Genomic DNA, 25,527 nt, shown 5'->3' with positions numbered 1-25,527 from the left:
TCACAGATCATCAAGTCCAACCCTTTACCACAGGGCTCAAGGCTAGACCATGGCACCAAGTGCCATGTCCAACCTTGCCTTGAACAGCTCCAGGGACGGCGACTCCACCACCTCCTCCGGCAGCCCATACTGCTCTAGTTAGTAGTTGTCTCCTATTTGATAAGTATATCAGGTCTTTAATTGAGGGGTAGGGGCTAAGAGCATTTCAACACAGATCTGTTTCCTAGTAGAGTGTGTGATAAACCAGATATGAAAGTAGCAGGAAAATATAGTTATATGAGAGGCTTTTTTTCACTTTAAGCCATGGTCTAGTTGACTGGCTAGGGCTGGGTGCTAGGTTGGACTAGATGATCTTGGAGGTCTCTTTCATCCTGGTTGATTCTATGATTCTATATATATGAGGCACTTAGTGCCATGGTCTAGTTGACTGAATAAGACTGGGTGCTAGGTTGGACTGGATGATCTTGGAGGTCTCTTCCAACCTGGTTGATTTTATGATTCTGAGATAGAAAGTTCTAAGCATTAATTCAAAATAAACAAAACAGTAACTCAAGAGGTTTTTAAAATACTCCATAGTTTTACAGATGCTGTCTGCATCTCAAGACATCAAAGGGAGAGAGGATAAGAACAATGTAGTTAATCAGTATACATACAGGTAATGATCACAACCATGTCACACTATAGCTGTCACTGAACAGTGACAGCTGAAACATCTCAATCTCTTACAGAAAATCTGATTTTTATTCATGATTTGCAGATGCTGATTGTTTTATTTCAGAGTCCAGAACCAGAGAATTAACTTACAGGAGGCTACAGATGTTCAATGGAAAGAATACATAGCTGGTTATTATGTTTTTTAGAAGAGGCTTGGGGAAAATAAAAGTTTATTGAGCAGAAATTCAAACCCTATTATTTGAGGCAGAACACACTGTAAACATTGTAAAAATAAGAGATATTAGATTTTGTTCAGAGTTATTTCAGGTTACTATGCTGCTGCCTAGAGCTCTTTTGTAGGCATAATGTTAAAGTTCACTTACTGGGGCTATAGCCTTGTTTTTGTAGTAACTTCAGGCTGTTGCCCACAGGAGCTAACAAAGCGGGAGGTTGAATATATTGCGTTGTCAAGAGACACCACAGAAACTGACCTGAAACAACGAAGAGAGATCCGGGATGGGAGTGCATTTTACCTCGATCAGGTAAGTTGCAGTCACACACCACTTACTTACTGTTTACAGGTACTTTGAAGGAAGTAAAGGTTTGCCTAATGAAAAATGGGTGTGTGGATTGCAGACCTGTTTCTGGTGCAGTTAGAAAGTCTCTTATAACACTCTTGGTGTCTTTATTACCAAAAATGATATCTCCACCCAAATCTGAGATTACTCAAAGTTTGCTGATGATACAAAACTGGGAGGAGTGACACCCCATGAGGCTATGTTGCTATCCAGCAGGACCTGGACAGGATGGAGAGCTGGGGAGAGGTGAACCTTATGAAGTACAACAAGGGCAAGTGTTGAACATGTGCTGGCATGCTGTTGCTGAGGCACCCACAAAACAGACAGCAGCAGCCACCTGAGAGCTCTGGATTTATTACAATTAATCTGCTTTCCTTCCAGTTCAATGAAATTACAGATTTGGATGTCACTTGGGAGAATAGTGTTGCACAACTTATTAAATTGTTTGGAAAGGTGAAGCAAAATGTGCACACACTCATTCAGAAAAGGAAGATCTCCTCACGGGTATTCTTGCCAAGGACAGGTGTGAACTCCATTCTAAAGGGGAGAAGATCTAACTGCCAGGCTGCTTTTTTGTGGAGAGAACTAAATTCTTTTCATAGCAGAACTTCATGTATATCCTTCTGAGTTGCTGTACTGTGGTCAGTTTTTTAATTAGTCAGAGGGCTGAGTTCTAGACCCAGAGGCACAAGCTAATGTCTGGGGCATCAAGCTGATCCTGTCAGCTTCTAGCCAGCTCTGCCCCCTGCTTGGGTTCTGTCAGGACCCTGTGTTAGTGTCAGGGGTCATCATACCTGCCTTACAGGCTTATCCAGCTCCTTCTGCACCTAGGGAGGATCTGGAAAGCAGCTCTGCAGAGAAGAACCTGGGAGTGCTGGTCAGCTAGTTCACCATGAGTCACCAATGTGCCTTTCATGGCTAAGAAGATGAATGGTCTTTTGCTTTAAGAGTGTGGCCAGCAGGTTGAGAGAGGTTTTTCCCACTCTCATCTGTAATGGTGAGGCTACACCAGGAGTATTTTGTCCAGTTCTGGGATACCCGGTTAAAGAGAGATAAGGAACTATTGGAGACAGTCCAGTGGAGGCCTACAAAGATGGTAAGGGAGTGGAGCATCTCTCATGAGATAATGCTGAGAGACCTGGGGCTTCTTAGCCTGGAGAAGAGTGAGAGAGGATCTTACAAATGCAAATAAATATTTAAAGGGTAGGGGTCATGAGAATGGGGATGGGCTCTTTGCAGTGGTGGCCAGTGATAGGGTAGGGAGCAACATGTACACACTGAAGGCTTCACTTGAACTTAAGGAAAAAATTCTTTGCTTTGAAGGTGACAGAGCACTGGAACAGGCTGCCCAGAGAGATTGTGGAGTCTCCTTCTCTGGAAGGAGAATGTACCCACATTAGCAGGGGGGTTAGACTAGATGATCTCTGGAGGTCCCTTCCAATACCTACCATTGTGTGAATCTGTGATTCCCTAGCGCTTGTAGCCCATTAGATGTAGTTCTGAAATGGATTTTCTGATCTGTGTTCATAGTTTTTAAGACTGTTCTGTGTTGTAAAACCCTAACATAATGAATGAAGACAGCTGGGATATTTGATTTGGAATCTCACTGCTGACCTGGACTAACATAATGGTTTAGTCACTCCTGCCATCAGTATTGCTCCAAACTATTAGCTTATTTAGTGCAACCATAAAGTGGATCAAGATGGTAGAATTTCTCTTAAGCTATGAATTGCATGTGTCCTTTTTGATTATGCAGGCCAAATATACACTACATTTAGAATGTCTGTTTTCTTAGATACCTAAGTTTGTGTACAGGTTAGAAATCTAATTAAATGGGGTGGGTCAGCTCCTCTGACATAGGGTGAATTTAAATGTGTTATCTAAAGCAGTTGGTGATGCTATAGATGTGAATGGTGTCACCACCATACAAGTAATCTGTGGATGGAAAGGGAGATGGTAACAGGAGAGGAAGAAAAGCCTGAGAGCTTTGTTCTTCGTTTTAAAGAAACTTCTTTTTTTCTTTTTTAACTCTCAATGATCTCTTTTTCAGCCTCCAAACTTTAAATAAATGTTTAAATATATTTTCTTGAAGGTATGATAAATGACTTTGAGTGATGGCAAATTCTTATAATTAAGGATAACAATTAATCTAAGTAGTATTTTACTTACTTTTGTGTCTTTGAAACAATCTCATGCTTATCTGGAAACATCAGAGTTTCACAATATGAGATGGTGTACAGTACTGTGGATTAGCATTGTAAATGGTTTTTCTTTTACCAGAGGATAAGAGTGCTTTTTAGGCTGTGGAGTTAGCTCATGTACTCCTGTTAGCTCAGTGCTTAACTGCTCTTATGGACAGTCCTATCCTCATGCTTGCCACAGCTCAAGGTAATTTACCTCTGCTGTAAGAGCATTAGTTAACTAACATTTGTAAGAGCCACTGTATCAGAGACTGTAGGAAGCTCACCAAGATGTAGATGGTCTGTTAACTCTCTCTTTGTCTGAAGACTATGATTCCAGTCTATATATGCAGCAGTTTGCTTTCCTTTCTACAAGTTACTTTGAATGATCTCAGTCTATTCAGAACACTATGGGAAGATTAACTTTCTGAGGCAAAGCAGATTACCTTTCTTCCTTTGTCTCTCAAAAGTTTTCAGTTAGAAGGTATTTACCAGAATCCAGCACAGGCCAAGATATCCCTTAGTGCCATGGTCTAGTTGATAGGATAGGGCTGGGGGGTAGGTTGGACTGGATGATCTTGGAGGTCTCTTCCAACCTGGTTGATTCTATGATTCTAAAATCAGTGGGAATCATGATGTCTTTCCTCAGCTTGTGTGTTACTCGTTGCTTATATAACCAATGCTCTGAAAGTAAAATAAGAAAATAAACTTGCTTGCACAGCACAAAGGCTCTGCTTTCCAACATATGCTCCAGCCCCCTGAAACAGCAGGCTAAGGGGTGAGCAAGATCTTGGGAGGCAGTGTGGCCAGGCTAGCTGACCCAAACTGATCAAAGGGCTATTCCATACGATATGACATCAGCTCAGATACAAAAGCTAAGGGAAAGAAGGAAGTGGGGGACATTCGTTGATGGTGTCTGTCCCCTGGAGCAACTGCAATGCATATTGAAGCCCTGCTTCCCCAGAGTGACTGAGCATCATCTGCTGATGGGAAGCAGAGAATGACATCTTTGTTTGCTTTTGCTTCCATGCATGGCCTTTGCTTTGGCTTTATTAGACTGCTCCTGTCTTGACCCATGGGCCTCTTGCTAGATATTCCCTCTCCCTGTCCATCTGAGAAGGGGAGTGGTAAAGCAGCTCTTGTAGGCATCTGGCCCCCAGCCAGGGCCAAACCGTCACAACATCATAAATTCCACAGAGATAAAATGCAAAATTGATTGTCAGGATACCAGAAAAAATGATCTACCATGGCTTGAGAGACTGCATGTATTAATCAATTGAATACCCAGAGCGACAGAAATGACAGTTAAATGGTCTTGTTTGAAATGAACGTGATGTGAAATCCTCTGGAGTAGGACTACACAGACTTGAGGCTGATTTCTTTCAATCAGAAAAAAAAAGATTAGGAAGAGAATTGTAAAGGTAAGAGATGAATTGGATGTGATTAATATTTTTTGAGAATATATCTGTGTATGTCTGTATATGTGTTTGTGTATACATGTAGAAGTAGTTCTTTCTGTAGCCTAGGAAAGTGATAGATAAGAAAAATTCAGCTTTTTTTTTTAGAGAAGAAAAAAAAACAGTGAGTGTAATTCTGTGGCTTACTAACTGGCTATCTTGCAGGTGACAGGTTTTGATGGGCTGCTAAGTTAGCTACAGCAAAGGCATTGTCAGAAAGCATAACTTAGTCGACCGTCACTGCAGTATCTATCTAGTACAATAAGCTAGATAGTGAAGCCTACAGAAAGAAGAGATAAGCACTGCAGTACTCCAGAAGTATGACTGTTGCTAGTAATTTTCTTATTGTGTCTTACTGTGTGCATGAAAAGAGGAAAATAATAGAAACCAACAGGATTTAGGTGAAATTAATCTTTATTGACGTTGACATAGTACATCTTGTATCTAAAAACAAAGTGCATCATGAGGACCCCTCTTTAGTAGCCTCTTGTGGAAGTGATGTTATTCTAATCATTTGCAGGACCTTTTTATGTTTCTTAAAGTGTCAGCATTTGGCTGGATTTATTAGGTCAGCAATTCAGACTCTGATGTCTTGTTTTGATGTAGAGAGAATATAGGTAAATGTCTGTGTGTTTATAATTCATTGGGGATTGGAATGTGTGGGATTCTTTTTTTGTTATGTTAGTGGAATATATTTGCTATGCACATTCTTTTCAGCTGGTATTTCCTGCAATAGGGACAGTATTTTTTTTAGTCACATAATGTTGGGGGATGGAAAGGACCTCTATAGATCGTTGAAGCTGGGTTCTAGGTTGGACTGGATGATCTTGGAGGTCTCTTCCAACCTGATTGATTCTGTGATTCACAGCAGGATCACTGGCAGAGGGGAGATTTAAACTAGATGTTAGAAAGAAGTTCTTTACAGTGAGGGGTGGGGAAAGACTTGAACAGATTGCCCAGGGAGGTTGTGGATGCTCCTTCCCTGGAGGTGTTCAAGGCCAGGTTGGATGAGGACTTGAGCGACCTGTTCTAGTGGGAGGTGTCCCTGCCTATGGCAGGGTGTTGGAACTGGACAATCTTTGAGATCTCTTCCAAGCTAAACCATTCTGTGATCTTTAGACTATTTCTAAATTTCTGGATAATTTGCATATGTTATAAAAAAAGCCCTTTGACCTCATTAGTTCTTTTGCATCTTCTTAAAAGAATAGGGTGAGGCATTTCCAGTAGATTATTGGTCCATTTCATTTCCTGTAAAATGAGGAGTAAAAGCTTATTTCATTCTCTATCTTTGTAATTTCTTTTGCTGTTATCATTTACTGATGAATTTTAATGATTTAAGTTTACAAACAGATGATTAATTTTATAGATGTAGAATTTTATAGATGTAGAAGATGCCAATTTCCTTTCATGATATTTGGTAGTCTGGTAGGTTGCAGGAACTCAGATTAATACCCACCTGCCATCCCTGGAAGATAGGTTGCACTTTGGATTTAACAGTTAGTCTGATGCATCCAGTCAGCATCATGTTAGCTCAAAACCAGCCAAAGTTGTATGCTGTCTTTACAAGAATTGTTGTTAAGGATCTTTTTTTGCCATAAGAGACATCTGGACTTTACAGTGTTGGGATATTTATGAGATACAGGAATGAAATGAAATACTTGGGTGGATGAGTTTGTGTGGGATATTGTATGGGTGATGGGAACAAGGTATATCACTGGAAGTGACATCTGAAATGTAGGCAGCAAATGTAGGTAAACCTTACCTCTTCAGTCCCTGTGTTCACTGAGCTACTTGTACTGTTGTTTTTCCACATTGTATTTATAGTTGCTGTGCTTGAGATGCCATTGCAGGGCAAGTCATCTAAAAAAACCTTCCAAACTTGAGGTAGCTCCTGAAAAAATAGACAATTACTGATTATTGTTGAGCCACATTTTTTTTAAATACAGTTCTGAAATGCAGCCTGTTTATGATACTCAGAATGATGCCCAGGGTTGAAAAAGCCCATTAGAGTTCTCATGTACTCAGCACTGGTCAGGCCACACCTGGAGTACTGTGTCCAGTTCTGGGCCCCTCAATTCAAGAAAGATGTTGAGGTGCTGGAACATGTCCAGAGAAGGGCAACCAAGCTGGTGAGGGGCCTGGAGCACAAATCCTATGAGGAGAGGCTGAGGGAGCTGGGGGTGTTTAGCCTGGAGAAGAGGAGGCTCAGGGGTGATCTTATTACTGTCTACAACTGCCTGAAGGGGCATTGTAGCCAGGTGGGGGTTGGTCTCTTCTGCCAGACAACCAGCAATAGAACAAGGGGACACAGTCTCAAGTTGTGCCGGGGTAGGTCTAGGCTGGATGTTAGGAAGAAGTTCTTCACAGAGAGAGTGATTGGCATTGGAATGGGCTGCCCAGGGAGGTGGTGGAGGCACCGTCCCTGGAGGTGTTGAAGCAAAGCCTGGCTGAGGCATTTAGTGCCATGGTCTAGTTGATTGGATAGGGCTGGGTGCTAGGTTGGAGTGGATGATCTTGGAGGTCTCTTCCAACCTGGTTGATTCTATGATTCTATGGATTTCTGCTTTACTGTAAACATTTTATTTTGGAGAGAGCTGCCATTTCAATCCTGTTAATTTAAACTGTACTGTTTTTTAGTGCTTTTACAAACTATTTTGATTAGCTTTGTAAGAACATCATTCTGTGGTGTTTATGCATTTTAGTAGGTGCATTGTGGAAAGCTTTCTTTTCTGCCCTTCTCATTCTGGCACTGTGTGGCTTCATTTATGTACTGTAGCTTCTGTAAAAATTTGGGTTTAGGGCATTCTGCAGTTGTCAGTTTTGGAAGAGCTCACTGTGGTTCAGCTGCAGGAAAGGCAATGAAAATCAGCTTAGGGTTGTCTTGTTCCTCAAGAACGTGCTTTTGCCTTTGAAGATAAAAATATATGTTTGTAGGTGCAGTGTGGAATGAGGATAAGCACTCTGTGTTACAGATTTGTTGCATAAAGCCATTATTTTGGGAGCAGCATCGTGTGAAGGGTTTCTGCTCCCAGCTTGCAGTAGCTGCAGGTATTCCCTGGAGCAGGTATCCAGGTTACGATCCTTCCAGAGCCCTGGGAGCATGGGAGAGAGGCAGCTATGGCTGTCTTCCTCTGAACAAAATAGTCCCTCACTCTAGTTCAAATAAATCTGAAAGTAAGCACTTAACAATTCCTTCTCAGCCTTTTATCAAGAATTCAGACTTGTAGTCTCAGATTTATCATCTGAGAAGAGGAGGCTCAGGGGGGACCTCACTGCTGTCTACAACTACTGGTAGGAAGGTTGTAGCCAGGTGGGGGTTGGTCTCTTCTGCCAGGCAACCAGCAACAGAACAAGGGGACACAGTCTCAAATTGTGCTGGGGGAAGTATAGGCTGGATGCTAGGAGGAAGCTCTTCCCAGAGAGAGTGATTGGCATTGGAATGGGCTGCCCAGGGAGGTGGTGGAGTCACCGTCCCTGGAGGTGTTGAAGAAAAGCCTGGATGAGGCATTTAGTGCCATGGTCTATTTGACTGGCTAGGGCTGAGTGCTAGGTTGGAGTGGATGACCTTAGAGGTTTCTTCCAACCTGGTTGATTCTGTGATTCTATTCTATGGTCAAGGTTGCACAGTAGAAGCCCCCTTTGTGAAATTGTGGTTGGTGTTAAACATTTAGAACAAATGAAGCTCGTGAGAGAGGGAGGCAGTGCAGCTATTTCTAGATTTTCATTATAGAATTATGAAGATTTGTTTCTTGGAAACAGTCTTTTTAAGTGATTTTCACTGACAGATTGCAAACTTTCTTTCCTCTGCTTTGTTTTTGGTTGTTTTTCTTTTAATGCATTTTGGTTTCCATACCAATCCATCATTACAAGTAATGATTCAAACCATACCTTGTAGTGTGCCTAGCCTATTGCAAAACCTTATTACTAACTAGAATGCAGAAATATTCAGCCAGAGATACATAGCTAGTTTGGTCTTAATAGCAGGCTTAATGCTATTTAACACCAGAACTTCAGAGGAGGATGAACTGTGGGTGTATTTAAGGGTATTTTGGAGTACTGTTTCCACTATTCCAGATATGCTTTGAAGAGAGCACGATTTGGAAGAAAGGCAATCAGAGTAAAGGTGATGGTGGTGTTATTGTTGTTAAGGGATGTCACTGATTAAGAAGTGAAAAAAAAACATGATTATGTGTGTGGTGGCAGGTAAAGTGTGTCTGTGAGATGGTATTTTTTTCAAAATGAATATCATGTATTAATTTTGATATTCAGGACTCTTGCCATCTGCCCAGGAATAATTGGTTCTTTGCATGGTCCTGAAAACATCATACAAAGGAATAACAGAATCTCGAACACTTAAGAAATAACCAGCAATAATACAACAAACCATAAACTCAGTTGAACTGGAAAGAGGTTCTTGCAGTTGATGGTGCTGCTTGCTCATTAGAGGGACTCGAGCAGCTCCTTTCTGCTTGTGGCAGAAGAAGGCACTTGCATTCACTTAGAGATTTACAGAGTTTTGCTAAAGAGGCTTTTGAGTATTTGCTCACAAAAGTTTCTTCCTGACTCCTGGGTCTAACTACAGTTTTCCAGACAGTACTCAAACACTTGCAGGGAGTTCTGTTGGTGTCATGTCAGCTGTTGAGGCTTCTGATCTTCCCAGGCTCTTGCAGGGGTGCTGGGAGAAAAGCAGACAATCCTGCTTCCTCTCGGCTCCAGACTTGGCACAGAGGCTTGCAGAGGTGCAAGCAGGATGTCTTGCAGATGTGCAGACCAGCACAATATCATGTTGGCTAAGTGAGCCTATCACGTGAAGGCGTTTAAGGCCTCTTCTTGGTAAACTTGAGGCAGTTTCCAGGTAGACAAACCCAAAGCATCAGGGCTTGTTATTATGTAGCAGAACTAGCAGAGAATGGCAGGATACAACAGCAGTGAGGCAGAAACACTGCCAGAAGCAGAGAGCACATTAAGGCTAAAGCACCAGCATAAGCATGTTGTGTTTGCCTGCTCATCTCTTTTTATCATTATAACCCAAAGACTATCAGCCAATCAGAATGGCACTTTGCCAAGTTTAACCATATTAGGTGAAGTCAGGGCTTACTTTTACCTTTTTAGGGCAGAATGCAAGTGTATAAACACGTGTGAGTACCCTGTAAAAAAGTTTGGACAGACATGGAGGCACCATAGAATATCATAGAATAATCCAGGTTGGAAGAGACCTCCAAGATCATCCAGGCCAACCTAGCACCCAGCCCTAGCCACTCAACCAGACCATGGCACTAAGTGCCTCAGCCAGGCTTTTCTTCAACACCTCCAGGGACGGTGCCTCCACCACCTCCCTGGGCAGCCCATTCCAATGCCAATCACTCTTTCTGGCAAGAACTTCCTCCAGGCCTTTTGTCTTCCCTTCCTGTGGTTGCTTCTCCCATCAGCAAAAGGAGAGAGAGCAGAAAATATGTCTGGGTAAGTCAGGACATTTTTAAGCCTATTTTGGCCTTCCATGACAGTGTGTTAAAGCCCTTCCTAAAATTGAGTATAAAATGAACATATAGATAGGCAAAGACCATTAGTGCCACTCCTTTTAAAACATTATTGCACTGAGCAATATGATTTTGAATAAAGGCTTCAAATACTTTCCAAGCTTTGGAAACTCTGTGCTTTTACAATTTTGATCCTGATGGTGAGCAGTGTAGCAGACTGCTTCTAAAGATTGCACTGTTAATGAAGAACAAGTTCTTTCCTGAACTTAGTGATTGTTACATACTTCCTAATATTCTCTGTTTACCAGCAGACTGTCTTTATGTACAAGGTGTATGGAGAGAGGTTTATGTTGGTACTAGAAACCTTTTCTTTCATCAACCTCCATCCATGTGTGAGTATTTCAACACGAGTCAACAAGATTCTATGGATACTCAAAATATTTTGAAACCATATGAACAGAATGTATTTTCATCTGGCTAGTAAAACTCTGTCATAAAGTCTTCACAGACTTATAATATGCAGGATCCAACCAACTTGGCAAATAAATTGTTTGTTAAAGCATATTCTGGCTCTGTCTCCAAGCTGAATTTAGACAAAATAACCTTTTGTTCATGCCAGGTATTGGACCAGCAGCTGGAGACTCAGATTTTTTATTCAAGCAGGTTGGAGCAGATTTTTGACTTGAGCATTCTAGAGAAGAATGTTAGTACAAAACCTGTCCTTTGTACAGATTTTATGGGATGAGCAAAGAGGAATTTTCTATTGCTTGTAGTAAATTTTCTGAATTAATTTAAAAAAAAGATAATATTCTGATTGCTTTTTGAAAGAATTGATCATACAGTGGGAGAGAAATCATAGAAGGATTATTACTTGTTTAATGGGATTCTTCCAGTTTCTGAGAGACTGATTATGAAGCTAGACATTAAAATGTTGTATAGAATGTCCCTTAGCAAAGGGAACTTGTTCTGGAGATGTGTACCATGATCTGAGAGCCTTTTTTTTGGGTAATGTGTGAGTCCAGATTAGACAACAAGGCTGGTGAAGGGCCTGGAACACAAACCCTATGAGGAGAAGCTGAGAGAGATGGGGTTGTTTAGCCTGGAGAAGAGGAGGCTCAAGAGGAACCTCATTGCTGTCTACAACTACCTGAAGGGAGGTTGTAGCCAGGTGGGAGGTGGCCTCTTCTCCCAGACAACCAGCAACAGAATGAGGGGACACAGTCTCAAGTTCTGCTGGGGGATGTCTAGGCTGGATGTTAGGAGGAAGTTATTCCCAGAGAGAGTGATTGGCATTGGAATGGGCTGCCCAGGGAGGTGATGGATTCACCGTCCCTGGAGGTGTTGAAGAAAAGCCTGGCTGAGGCACTTAGTGCCATGGTCTGGTTGATTGGCTAGGGCTGGGTGCTAGGTTGGGCTAGATGATCTTGGAGGTCTCTTCCAACCTGGTTGATTCTATGATCATCTCGAACAAAAGATTGCAAAGCAAGAATAAGACCTACATTTATTGCAGAACCTGTGTACACTGTCCAGTTAGAATGAAAGTATCTTTTGCAAGGAGCTAAGGAGAGAATCATAAAGGCTTAAGGCTTAAAAGAAATGTATTTAAAAGACTGGCTGAGGCACTTAGTGCCATGGTTTAGTTGACTGGATAGGGCTGGGGGATGGGTTGGACCGGATGTTCTTGGGGGTCTCTTCCATCCTGGATGATTCTATATGTATTAATATATACTTGGTGTACCCTATAATGTGTGCAGGTTTGACTTATTATTTTGTTGGTTCAGAATAATGGAACTGATTTCTGTCAGTCCCTATAACAGTCAGTAGTTAAAAGTCCAGCTCGTGAATACGTAGCGCTGTTAAGGCAGTCAACTGTCACTCTTCCCAGTCACCACTGATGTGAATCATACTGAATCTTACAGAAATAAATAATATTTTGGGAATCACCCAGAGGTTCTTATTTCATATCTCATCTCTCATCTTGAGTACTGTGTCCAGTTCTGGGCCCCTCAATTTAAGAGATATGTTGAAGTGCTGGAATGTGTCCAGAGAAGGGCAACAAAGGTGGTGAAAGGCCTGGAGCACAGCCCTGTGAGGAGAGACTGAGGGAGCTGGGGGTGTTTAGCCTGGAGAAGAGGAGGCTCAGGGGGGGCCTCATTGCTGTCTACAACTACCTGAAAGGACCTTGTAGCCAGGTGGGGGTTGGCCTCTTCTGCCAGGCAACCAGCAACAGAACAAGGGGACACAGTCTCAAGTTGTGCCGGGGAAAGTCTAGGCTGGATGTTAGGAGGAAGTTGTTGGCAGAGAGAGTGATTGGCATTGGAATGGGCTGCCCAGGGAGGTAGTGGAGTCACTGCCCCTGGAGGTGTTCAAGCAAAGCCTGGCTGAGGCACTTAGTGCCATGGTCTAGTTGACTGGCTAGGGCTGGGTGCTAGGTTGGACTGGCTGATCTTGGAGGTATCTTCCAACCTGGTTGATTCTATGATTCTATAAATCCCACTGAAAAGTTTTTGGGTTTGTTTTTTTGTTTTAAAGTGTGCAGTTCGTGCAGCTACTGAAGGCAGAATCCTTGTGCTGGAAGGTTTGGAGAAGGCTGAGCGAAACGTCTTGCCGGTGTTAAACAATTTGCTGGAGAACAGGGAAATGCAGCTTGAAGATGGTCGTTTTCTCATGTCTGCAGAGCGTTACGACAAACTTCTGCAGGTATGCAAATGCTGTTTGGTTTTTCTATTCTTAGTCTTCCTGTCCTGGTGTTGCTGGAATAATCTCACCAGAGTTTCTGTGTTCCTTGTTTTCTGGCATGTTACATAGGTTGAAATAGGCAAGGTAGAAGCTATAGGAGAAATCAAACTATTGCTTGTAACAACCACAAATAGTTTCGATCTGTGTCTTTTTCATCTGTCCCCATCAAAAAGATTAGTTCATGTTAACCTTGCATGAAACTTGTTTCTAAAATGCCTGCTTCTAGAATTTGAAAGATACAATGTAAAACTAACTAAAATACACTAGTGAAAAGAGATTTATGCTGACATGGTTCCCATGAAGTTCAGGTATGATTCAACATTGTAATAGCCTTGTTAGGAAGCTTGAAAAATGGAAGGCTCTCCAAACAATGAAGTCAAGATGAGTGACACTATCAGTGCTGTATTTCCTTTAATTTACCAAAATAAGTGTAAATCTAAAATAGAGGAAATAGTTAGAGAATTTTCTTTTGATAGGGAAGGGTGTTTTGTGTTTTGCTGTTTGCTGCCATTGCTGTTTCATTGATTGTCCTTTCTTACAGGCTTTGAGGCCTGTTGCTTAAATTTGAGTGGATGCTTTTCACGCTTTTGGGGACTTCAGTAAATTTTATCAGTTTCCAGTAGTACTCCACATCTTGGTTTCATATACTGGAGTTTCCAATCTTATACCTGTTGGTGTCTCCTGATGGTGTGACATCTACTTGCTCATGTTCCTGTCTGTCATACTTAACTGTGGTTGGGTATATAATTCAGACCTGTGCAACACAGGAAGGAAACTCTTCTCAAGTTGCCAACTAGGCTGAACTGTATAGTAATGGATTTATGAACCTCTAGTATTATTTCCTATGCTTCTCAGCTCTAGTTAAACTTTTTTTCTGATCCATTCCTTTACCAAAAACCATTTTAATTATACTTAATTAGTAGATTGGAAGTGTTATTATTATATTTTTTTAAGTAAACTTTAGAATTTGATTGTATTTAAAGACTGAAAAGGAGAATTCAATCTTAGGATTTGGTTACAATTATGCAAAGCTTCTGCCTATTTTCTTTTTTGAATTTTTTAAGACTTCCCTAATGATAAAATGTGTGTGTGCCCTAGGCACACTGCTAATAGTATGGGAGTTAAATCTCTTGCTACAATACAAAATCTAATATTGTTTTGTTTGGGGAATATTTTATTATGTAAGCTAATGTTCATTTTCTCCAATGTGAGTAATTACTGGACAACTAGGTCTGTAGGAAATGTCCTTATGTTTAGTTTCAAGGAAGACTTAATTGTAATGTGAGAAGACTAAAGACTGCAATTTGTTTTTATATGCAATGAGTCTTTTACATGACAGCAAGTGAAACACAGCATTTAACATCCCTCTGAAGTAGTCTAGTTCTGCAGTATTGTTCATAACAAAGCATAATTTGTACATGCAGCTTTTTAAAATGCAGATTGTGCTCTCCTTCAGAGTTACAAGAGGGAAGGAAAAAAGGACCTTGTTCATGGTAACCCATGTCTAATGTATTAGAATAAATAAATGTTGTGGTCTATTTTCTGTTCATTGTGAGAATCATATTGTAATGATACCTTTTCAACTTTGATAGTCAGTGGAGTTTTCAGTCAAATTACTACAGGCCTGAGAGCTGCCTAATCAAATATTCCATCTGCAGTCATTTTGGAAAAATCAGCTTTTACCATCCACAATTTTGACCAGTTCAGTGCTTTATTTTTTTTTGCATCTCTGAATGAAAGATGAGAACACTGAAGAACCAGAGCTGTCAGTCAGTTTGCAGCTCAAGTCTTCCTGAGTTTTGAATGATGTAATTTCTTTTTCTTCTTGTGCTTTATTTGAATTCATTTAGGATCATACAAAATCAGAATTAGATGCCTGGAAGATTGTTCGGGTCAGTGAAGACTTCCGAGTGATAGCTTTGGGCCTCCCAGTACCTAAGTATTCTGGGAACCCTTTGGATCCTCCTCTTCGCTCTCGGTTTCAAGCTAGAGATGTTTACCATCTGCCCTTTAGGGTAAGTGGCCTAGCAGAGGAGTTTTGAATTATCTGTCCTGAGTAGAGCTAATTTGATACTGTGTTCTACTCAACTTTGAAAATCATCTTTGAGTAGTAAATTTATCTTAAAGGTTATTTTTCCTAGTGAAGTGTAATAAATGTGGCCAGTAGGACAAGGGAGGTTATTCTTCCCCTGTACTCAGCACTGGTCAGACCACACCTTGAATACTGTGTCCAGTTCTGGGCCCCTCAATTCAAGAAGGATGTTGAGGTGCTGGAACATGTCCAGAGAAGGGCAACAAAGCTGGTGAGGGGCCTGGAGCACAAATCCTATGAGGAGAGGTTGAGGGAGCTGGGCCTGTTTAGCCTGGAGAAGAGGAGGCTCAGGGGTGATCTTATTACTGTCTACAACTGCCTGAAGTGGCATTGTAGCCAGGTGGGGGGTGGCCTCTTCTCCCAGGCAACCAGCAATAGAATAAGGGGACACAGTCTCAAGTTGTGCCAGGGTAGGTATAGGCTGGATATTAGGAAGAAGTTCTTCACAGAGAGAGTGATTTCCCATTGGAATGGGCTGCCCAGGGAGGTGGTGGAGTCACCGTCCTTGGGGGTCTTCAAGAAAAGACTGGCTGAGGCACTTAGTGCCATGGTCTGGTTGATGGGTTAGGGCTGGGTGCTAGGTGGGACTGGATGATCTTGGAGGTCTCTTCCAACCTGGTTGATTCTATGATTCTATGAATGAAAATGATGCTTAGAGTGGTAAAGGGATGCTGCAGCAGAAAAATAACCTGCAAGACAATATAACCCTGTAAGAAAGATTTGATAACCTTTCTTCATTTTAAAAAAAAATGTCTTAATTAGGGGCAAAAGTAGAAAATGCCTCATACATCATGAACTCTGACCCTCTGTGTGATCCCAGAATTAATTTACTCTGTAATTCTTATGTTCTATTTTCAGGACCATCTTCAGCTGTTATATTCAGTTGGATCAAACATTACCACAGAGAGGTAATTTTTCATAATTAAAAACATTCAAATGGAATGAATGAAGAAAAGCCAATGTCCTTTCAGGATTCCTTGCTAATTTTGTGTCTTCTGGCTCTGCATGGAGACAAGAAATGAAGAATTTGTTTTTAATATGCGTGGGTGTGTGCTCACACAGTGCTTTGTATGCCACCTTCGTATAGCAAAACCTCTCAATCACACCTTACTTGCTTGTGCTCAGAAATAGTGTCAGCATCATGTAACTGTTTAGGCTTTAGTATTTTTAAATACAGACAGCATGTATAAAACTCTCTAATTGCTTTTTCCTATGCAGAATTTCTCAGCTCCTGTCTTTTGCTACAACTCTCTGCTCTCAAGAATCTTCTACGTTGGGACTTCCAGATTTTCCTTTAGACAGCTTATCGGCTGCAGTTCGGATTTTGGTATGTGCATACACATGTGCTGAGAAACTGTACATGCTTAAGAATGTTCATAGTTAGATTTGGGTTATTCCTGCTGCTAGGAGGAGATTAACATGAACACTTTAAGGTGTGGTTTCAGAGAGAAAAGCCTCAAGTGGATGTCTCTGGGTAATACTTTAACCAAGTATTTAGCATAATACCGAAGAACAGAGTACAGCGTGGCACAAGCTTAAATGTATCTTAGTGCTCAGAATAATGGTTTTTATTCTACTAAACAGCATCACAGTATCACCAAGGTTGGAAGAGACCTCATAGATCATCAAGTCCAACCCTTTACCACAGAGCTCAAGGCTAGACCATGGCACCAAGTGCCACGTCCAATCCTGCCTTGAACAGCTCCAGGGACGGCGACTCCACCACCTCCCCGGGCAGCCCATTCCAGTGTCCAATGACTCTCTCAGTGAAGAACTTTCTCCTCACCTCGAGCCTAAATTTCCCCTGGCATAGCTTGAGGCTGTGTCCTCTTGTTCTGGTGCTGGCCACCTGAGAGAAGAGAGCAACCTCCTCCTGGCTACAACCACCCCTCAGGTAGTTGTAGGCAGCATCCTACCTGTCTTCAGAAGCATCTACAGTTTGCCTGCTGACACTGGGTTAGTCAATGGAAAGAAGTAAAAACCCTAGGAAATGCTTCTGATATGCATGTGAACCAAATCGATTGTGTTACTGCGATGCCCACTACTCCCCACTGGCACTGAAAAGAGCACAAAACAGCTATTGAAATGTGGGTGTAGAGGCAGTGAACTTGTATGAGAGGAAGCCTACATTAGGTCTTTGGATTGGCTGGTAAAGTTTAGATTTAAACATAGTAGAAGGTTTCTTGAAGATGCAGGTTGAGCAGGCTTAAAGACACAATACTTCCTGACAGCTGCAGTCCATAGGGAAATGAAACAACTGTACACTTGCTGAGCTCACTGTGGCAAATCAGGCAGGTCAGGACTAAAGCTGTGGCAGTCTTTTTCCTGTTAGGCTTTATAATTACACGGTAAAAAGTCCAAGTGAATCCAGAAAGTACCTCCTGAAGTCAGGGATGTGAGATCTTTGTAAAGAGAGGGAAGGATTGGAACCTTTTTACACACATGATGTAGTCAACCCAGGAGTGTAAAGTACCAAGGTAGCTTCTCAGACCCTCTCTCCAAGTTGCAGATGTCTCTGCTGTGTCTCATATGCAGTCATTTTACCAATAGTGCTGCTTAGTGGCAGATTACTTCATACTTTATTTGATTGTAATGTTAAAAAATGTCAATTAATTGTGTTACTGCAGTGCTCAGTTCCTTCAGTCCTGCTGGATATTAGCAGACATCGTTTTTTCTGAGTTGCTGGTACTACATCAGATGTTGAGAAGTGATTAAGATTCAAGTTCAGAGAAACAAAACAGTATTTAGGAAAGAAATACACATAGGATTTTAAAATGAAGTGCAACTTTTTATTCTTTGAGCCCTGTAGTGAAAAATGATTTTTAAATTAATGCCAGGTGGCTTTCAGAGTAATAGAATGGAACTGAGCCCTAAGCTAGTATCTAAACTACGGAATGAAGGAAGCATTTTGGTTTATGTTAGAGGATGTGAAGTGTTATCATTGTGTGACAATGTCTTTTTAGGTAGATTTGAACTGTTTCTCCTAGAATTAGTTTTAATCACTTGGGTTTATAAACTGACTATTCTCAGTGATTCTAGCTACAGCATTTTTCCTTCGTATGCTGGGTCACTGCCATCCTCTACTTGAAGCTTAGTTAACTATTTGAAAGTGGAGAAGATGCACTGTCATGACTAGCTCATTCTATCTTGGATCCATGCAGTCTCAGAATATCTTGCTTAGGTTGAAAACTCCTGCCTGCTGAAAGGGAGGATTTCTTATAGTGGGTTGTTCTGAGGAGGCTAATTTCATATACACCATTGTAGAATCATAGAGTCAGGCAGGTTGGAAGAGACCTCCAAGATCACCCAGTCCAACCTAGCACCCAGCCCTAGCCACTCAACTACACCATGGCACTAAGTGCCTCATCCAGGCTTTCCTTGAACACCTCCAGGGATGGTGACTCCACCACCTCCCTGGGCAGCCCATTCCAATGCCAATCACTCTCTCTGCCAACAACTTCCTCCTAACATCCAGCCTAGACTTCCCCCAGCACAACTTGAGACTGTGTCCCCTTGTTCTATTGCTGGGAGAAGAGGACAACCCCCCACCTGGCTACAGCCTCCCTTCAGGTAGTTGTAGACAGCAATGAGGTCCCCCCTGAGCCTCCTCTTCTCCAGGCTAAACACCCCCAGCTCCCTCAGCCTCTCCTCATAGGCTTTGTGTTCCAGGCCCCTCACCAGTTTCATCGCCCTGCTCTGGACACCTTCCAGCACCGCCATGGTCTAGTTGAGTGGCTAGGGCTGGGTGCTAGGTTGGACTGGCTGATCTTGGAGGTCTCTTCCAACCTGGTTGATTCTATGATTCCATGAATTATTTTTTTTTCACTGTGATGAAGGCTTAAAAATAGTGCCAATGCACTGGCTTGTTTTTCAGTAGTGTTACACAGAAATAAGCCTTTAAAAATTAATCTTTTTATTTTTAAACAAACAATCAACCATTATTTTGGATTTGTTTGCAACACTTTTTCACCATGAAAGTCTTTATTCCTGTTTCTTGAGTATTCATAAATGCACTTCCATTCTCTTTTCTGTTACTGCAGTACAGTAAGTTAATCTTTTTTTTCTGGTTTAGGTAGCAAGTGACAAAGGAGTCAGTACTTAGAACTAACAAAAAGATAATAAAACAGAAAAACCTTTCTGTTTTGTGTAGAAAGTGCAAGTGTGCTTGATAACTTGTTTTAAAACAAAGCACTTTTGATCAAACTGTTCAGAAATTTCTAGGAATTCTTTTGTTAAGTAGAATCACTGCAATTAAACAGAGTCTGATTTGTGTAGAGTATCATAGAATATAAAGTAAAATATTATTTGTGTATTGCTCCTGCAGTTTTGTGAGTTCTATGTAGGATTTTCAGTTTAATGGATGATCCAGACTTGGGGTTTAATTGGTATTTTTACATCTGAATTAGGATTGCTTTCCTATGATGTCAGTTCAGAGTGTTATTGACCGGCTCTACCCCTATGACATGTTCCTGGGAAAAGAAGGAAGGACAGCAGTCAAAGATGTCTTAAAAGTGAGTATTGCACACACATAATTACAGGGAGCAATGGATTATGACAGTAATTTTTTTGGACTATTGGAATTTCAGTACTTTTGTAAGAAAAGAAATTTTAAATAAACAAAATCATAGACTCATAGAATCATCCAGGTTGGAAGAGACCTCCAAGATCATCTAGTCCAACCTAGCACCCAGCCCTAGCCACTCAACTAGACCATGGCACTAAGTGCCTCAGCCAGGCTTTTCTTGAACACCTCCAGGGATGGTGACTCCACCACCTCCCTGGGCAGCCCATTCCAATGCCAATCACTCTCTCTGCCAACGACTTCCTCCTGACATCCAGCCTATACTTTCCCCAGCACAACTTGAGACTGTGTCCCCTTGTTCTGTTGCTGGTTGTCTGGCAGAAGAGACCAACCCCCACCTAGCTACAACCTCCCTTCAGGTAGCTGTAGACAGCAATGAGGTCCCCCCTAAGCCTCCTCTTCTCCAGGCTAAACACCCCCAGCTCCCTCAGCCTCTCCTCATAGGCTTTGTGCTCCAGGCCTTTCACCAGCCTTGCTGCCATTCTCTGGACACCTTCCAGCACCTCAACATCTCTCTTGAATTGAGGGGCCCAGAACTGGACACAGCACTCAAGGTGTGGCCTGACCAGTTTTGGGTACAGGGGAAGTATAACCTCCCTTGTCCTTCTGGCCACACTGTTCCTGATCCAGGCCAGGATGCCACTGGTACTTCAGTACTTTTGTAAGAAAAGAAATTTTAAATAAACAAAAGGCCTATATTTTTGCTAATGCTAAAACAGTATTCCCAAATGACCCACAACAAACCTCCTAAGCTTGTAGATTTCAGTATTGTGAAAGATTAAACCTCTAAATTCTTTAGAATACTTAGACCTCATTTCAAGCCTACAGAAAACTCCTCAGTTGTGTGTTTAACCAGGCTGGTCTCCTACTTGCCTTCCTGAGTTTTGGGCTGGACAGTCCTTGCATTTGCATGAGATTGTCCTGAGTGATTTGCCAGCTTTCATGAATCTTCAAAGCTGTCTCCTGTGAGGTCCTGCTTCTCACTATTCACAGAAAATGCCTGTCTGGCTTGAAATCCAGGATCTGTAATTGATGTTCCTTGCTTTCATGGAGACTCCCCAGGATTTTGAGCTCTGTTATTTCATGGTTGCTGCAGCCACAACTGCTGTTGCTTACTGCAGCCACAAGCAATTGTGCCTTGTTTGTGAGTAACAGGAGCTGTCTGTGCATCACCCCTGTCTAGTAGACATAGGGCCTGTATTGAGACATTATCCCAGGCAGCCTCAGTAACCAACGTTGTGTCTCACTGTCCTGCCCTTCCACTGCTCGTCAAGGTGATTGAAGTTGCCTATAAAAACCATAGTCTGGTTAGAAATACAGAATTCTGTCTATTAGCAGAGGAGTAGCAGCCACTTCTGTTCTTACTCTGCTTTTATTTGAAGTCCTTTGGGTCCTTTTTGTTTCTCCTGTTGATTACAGATGGTGAACATCTTTTAGGTTTAGTATCAGTAGCTTCTGATATTCTCCATTTCTTTATTTAATGTTAACTATTGCAAATGCTTTTGCTTCCTGTGTAACACAGGTTGATTTGACTATTAAAAATCATCTTGCTTGAGGATACCTGCTTCTAAAAAATCATCTTGTCACTTACATTTTTCTGTGTTCATTTTCTGTTTTGTTTTAATGATACTCTTCCTCATCACTACTTACACTAATCAGTTGCCTTACATTAACAAGTACATATAATCTGATTTGGAGTTTTACTCTATTTGCCACAACAAATCTCATTAAGCAATGAACCTTAAGAAATACAGAAAATAACTGCTTGTACCAAGGAACTTGTGTTTATAATGATATTATAGTAATGGCAGCTCCAGAAAGGTATTGAGTATGGATAAGAAATTACTTTTTCCATTCTGGAAGAAATGTGGGGAAGAGGAGTCTGGCAGAAGCAAGATGACTTCTTACTCTGCTCTTCCCAGATTTCCAGAGAGTGCCTAGCTAATATTTGCCACTGAGTATTTCTCTATCTAACAGAATGTATTAAAAAATACACAACTGGGAGGTATTGACAGTTCAAAAATTAATATTAGAAGTGTATTTAGAATTGATTGGTTAGTTTGTGTGAATTAAATCACTTCTTAACAGCAGCTAATACTTAAAGGGAATAACCCCAAATTTCATATAATAAAATAGAAAGTTTAGGCATCAGATCTGGAGACAGATATGGGGAAGCAGTAATCTAGCTGATAAGGTACCTTAGTTTCAGAATGTCTTCCATTCCAGACAGCAGTTGGAGCTGGGAAGTGAGGTGGCTGCTGGATAGGCTGAACACTAGTTTTGGCAGCTGTTACACCCTGTGCATAATTCTTGAAGAAATCATGTTCTCCAGGAATGGTCTTCCCAAGCATTGTCTTTAGCATGGGTAAATCTTTTCTTTAGATTGTCTCCTTTCTTAATGAGACTCCAGGAGGACCTAGCTATTCTTTGTAATTCTTATTCTTGGTGGTGAATTAACATAAAATATTGATTTAGACCTCCCCCATGAGTGGAAGTAGAATCATAGAATCAAGCAGGTTGGAAGAGACCTCCAAGATCATCCAGTCCCACCTAGCACCCAGCCCTAGCCACTCAACTAGACCATGGCACTAAGTGCCTCAGCCAGGCTTTGCTTGAACACCTTCAGGCACGGTGACTCCACCACCTCCCTGGGCAGCCCATTCCAATGCTGATCACTCTCTCTGGCAACAACTTCTTGCAAGCCTGTACTTGCCCCAGCACAACTTGAGACTCTGTCCCGTTGTTCTATTGCTGGCAGAAGAGACCAACCCTCACCTGGCTACAACATCCCCTCAGGTAGTTGTAGACAGCAATGAGGTCCCCTCTGAGCCTCCTCTTCTCCAGGCTAAACACCCCCAGCTCCCTCAGCCTCTCCTCATAGGCTTTGTGTTCCAGGCCCCTCACCAGCTTTGTTGCCCTTCTCTGGACACCTTCCAGCACCTCAACATCTCTCTTGAATTGAGGGGCCCAGAACTGGACACAGCACTCAAGGTGTGGTCTGACCAGTGCTGAGTACAGGGGAAGAGTAACGTCCCTCGTCCTACTGGCCACACTGTTCCTGATGCAGGCCAGGATGCCATTGGCTCTCTTGGTCACCTGGGCACACTGCTGCCTCATCTTCAGCCTACTAGTTCCTAATTCTGTTAATGATGGATGTGTAAAGATGCTTTGAAATGCAGATCTGTTGCTGAATGGATCTAGTTTGATTTTAAACTTGTCTTGGGCTTAACTTTATCAACCAAGTTTTTCATTTGGTGCCTTCAGTTAGACATTCCCAAACAACAATCTTCATCTTATATGTGATGGTTTGGGTGTTCCCTGCCCCCCACACTTTAGAAATCACCCAGACTACACTCAACTGGCTCTGGAAATATGAATGAAGCTTATATTTACAGCTGGCACAATATAGAAGCAGAGATTTACAGTAGATACAGTTATATACAGAAATATGCAAGGTAAAAGGTAATACAGAAACACAACAGCCCTCCCAGAAACCTGAGTCCCCAGGAGGGGCCCTCAACCACCCCTTCACCTTCCCCCTACCCCTCTCAACCTTACCCCAGTGCCAAGGAAGAATGGAGGTTCAGCCAGGGGGTTAGGAAGCAAAGTGGATTAGTCTAAAACGGATGGTGAGGTTAGAAAGTAAGTTGCAGCCCAGCCAGCAGGTCAAGCAAGAGTGGTTATCTATGTTTTTATTTCTTGTTCCTATACTTCTCAGCAAGCCTGTGAGGGAAGTAGACATCACCATTGTTTTCCTTTCACAGCTTGTGATCTAGTTCTTCTCACCAAAACATTCTAGCCTGCTTCAAACTGGCACAGTACATGATGTCTCTCGTATCACTAGAAGTTTTCATGCCTATATACTATTGATAGGCCTTTATAAAACTGGTCATCTTCATTTAGGCTTAGTTTGGTGGCTCATAAGACACTCCAACTGTTTTGTCCTTTTCTTCATTGTTCCTTAAGCTTTTAACATTTTAATTCAGATTCCTCAGAGATTTTGGATTTCTTATTCTTCATTGAAAATTTCTCTTTCCTTCCCATACAACGAATCTTCAAGAAGCATCAGTTGTCTTTGGATGCCTTTCTTGGTTAGCTTAACTGTCTCTTGGGTTCAGCATAGTGCTTATCTGCAGATGCATCTCATTTTAAGCTTTTCCTTTCTCCTACTGGATCACGAGCATGTTCTTTGCAGTTTCCATCGTTAGATACTTCCAAGTGGTCAGAATTCCTCTTCCTTTTTTCTAGTTTTTACAGTTTGTCTTTTCTCCTGTGTTTCTAGGCATGCAGAATGTGGCCTGATGATTATGGACTGCCAAACCACTTCCTTGTTTTTGGTGGCCAGTCTTCTCTTTCTTCTTGAGTCTGAAGCAGGGAGGCTGCCTACTTCTGGCTCTCTCCAAACAGCTCCAAAACTTTCTGATGCTGCATATGCTCAATAACTGCTTCCAACCCACATATATTTTTTCCTATGCAGCTATCAACTTGGACTTTGTATAGAGGAGTTTGGTTCTGGCTCAGGCAGAAGTATGTTTAATGGGTTCTACATCCATTTAATGCCACTCTCTGCTTCTGTGTGTAGCTGTTGTAATTGTAAATGAGCTGTGTGAAAGAGATCAGTCTTACTCTGAAAGCCACAAACAGTTTTGTTTGCTTCTCCTGCCCAGGTATAAGTGTGGTAACTTTGTTAACTGCTATGTTATCCAGTTCAGCAGCATTTCTGTGCTAAATTCAAACTGTACAAATTCAGTTAGAGGAATTGAAGTTGTATAAATTTAGTAATGATCTGCACAAATAGGCAGTCTCCTTTCACTCTCCTAATTTAGGGTCCCAACAGATAACTGCAGAATCCTCTAGCAAGAGAAAAATCAACACCAAATGTGCAAAAGACCCAAACCAAAATATGCTTTAGAAATTTTAGACTCCCAAGATCTTTGTGTGTAAGGGCTGCTGCTGCTGCCTCTACATCTTCCTTTTTGGATGCTGAGGCTGCTGGTGACATAATCTTCTTGCTTGCTCACTGTTATTTTCTTTTGTTGGTATCCAATTAAGGGGTTTTAGTATACAAGCAGTTGGCGTTTTTTTTCTGTGAGCAGCTTTGGACCTATCAAAAATGCCATTAATTTGGTAAGAATATTGCAATTTACTAATGAACATAAAAGTGAGAACATCTGTAGCTTATTTCACAGAATCATGGTTGGAGCATTTCTTAGAATCCTCGTTTGAGATACTACTCAGTAGACATTCCTATCCTCTGTTTAAATGTTTCATGGTATCTGAAGTAGACTCAGCTGTTACCATAAGAATATAATTTGGTGCAGCCCTTTACTACAGCACATTCATCTTAAATTCATGTTTATACACAAAATTTGTATAGGCTCTTGTTCCAGAATGGAAATGTACAAAGTGATGAAGAGCCAAAGCGTTTATACAAATGCATCTCAGTTTTCCCTTTAGGCTTTAATAGGCGGTGCTGTGAATCCTAGTAGCAATAAAACTAGATGCTTTGTAAGAATTTGACTTCCCTTTAAAAAAACAATCTCTTTTTTTTTTTTCTCTAACAATTCTAAGGAGTTGGAGAGCACTCCTCTCATTTTTTCAGCTTTCAGTCTGAATAAAATGGCTTTATGAGCTCAGTAATTTCAGTTAATAGCTTTTTCGTGCATAAACTGCCACGATATGACTTCAGCTTCTCCAGCAAGATGGACATTTTACAGGGTTTTTTAAATGGTTTTCATGTATACATACAGCATGAAACAGGGAATAGA

The 25,527-nt window shown here is 41.6% G+C and overlaps 1 protein-coding gene across 4 annotated transcripts in view; it reads left to right on the top strand.

Moving 5' to 3' along the window:
• VWA8 (von Willebrand factor A domain containing 8) overlaps nt 1-25,527 on the top strand; it is a 195,399-nt gene that overhangs the window by 25,911 nt on the left and 143,961 nt on the right. For all 4 annotated transcript variants that reach the window (XM_064174552.1, XM_064174543.1, XM_064174534.1 and 1 more), the window contains exons 4-9: nt 1,086-1,196; nt 12,879-13,046; nt 14,936-15,100; nt 16,036-16,085; nt 16,396-16,504; nt 19,584-19,688. In XM_064174552.1, the coding sequence (XP_064030622.1) occupies nt 1,086-1,196; nt 12,879-13,046; nt 14,936-15,100; nt 16,036-16,085; nt 16,396-16,504; nt 19,584-19,688 (708 nt within the window). The remainder of the gene's footprint in view (nt 1-1,085; nt 1,197-12,878; nt 13,047-14,935; nt 15,101-16,035; nt 16,086-16,395; nt 16,505-19,583; nt 19,689-25,527) is intronic.

Source organism: Pogoniulus pusillus, chromosome 3, assembly GCF_015220805.1.
Source record: "Pogoniulus pusillus isolate bPogPus1 chromosome 3, bPogPus1.pri, whole genome shotgun sequence".
Taxonomy (NCBI): Eukaryota; Metazoa; Chordata; class Aves; order Piciformes; family Lybiidae; genus Pogoniulus; species Pogoniulus pusillus.
Note: the sequence above shows the minus strand (reverse complement) of the source record. Positions and strands in the feature narration are given on the sequence as shown.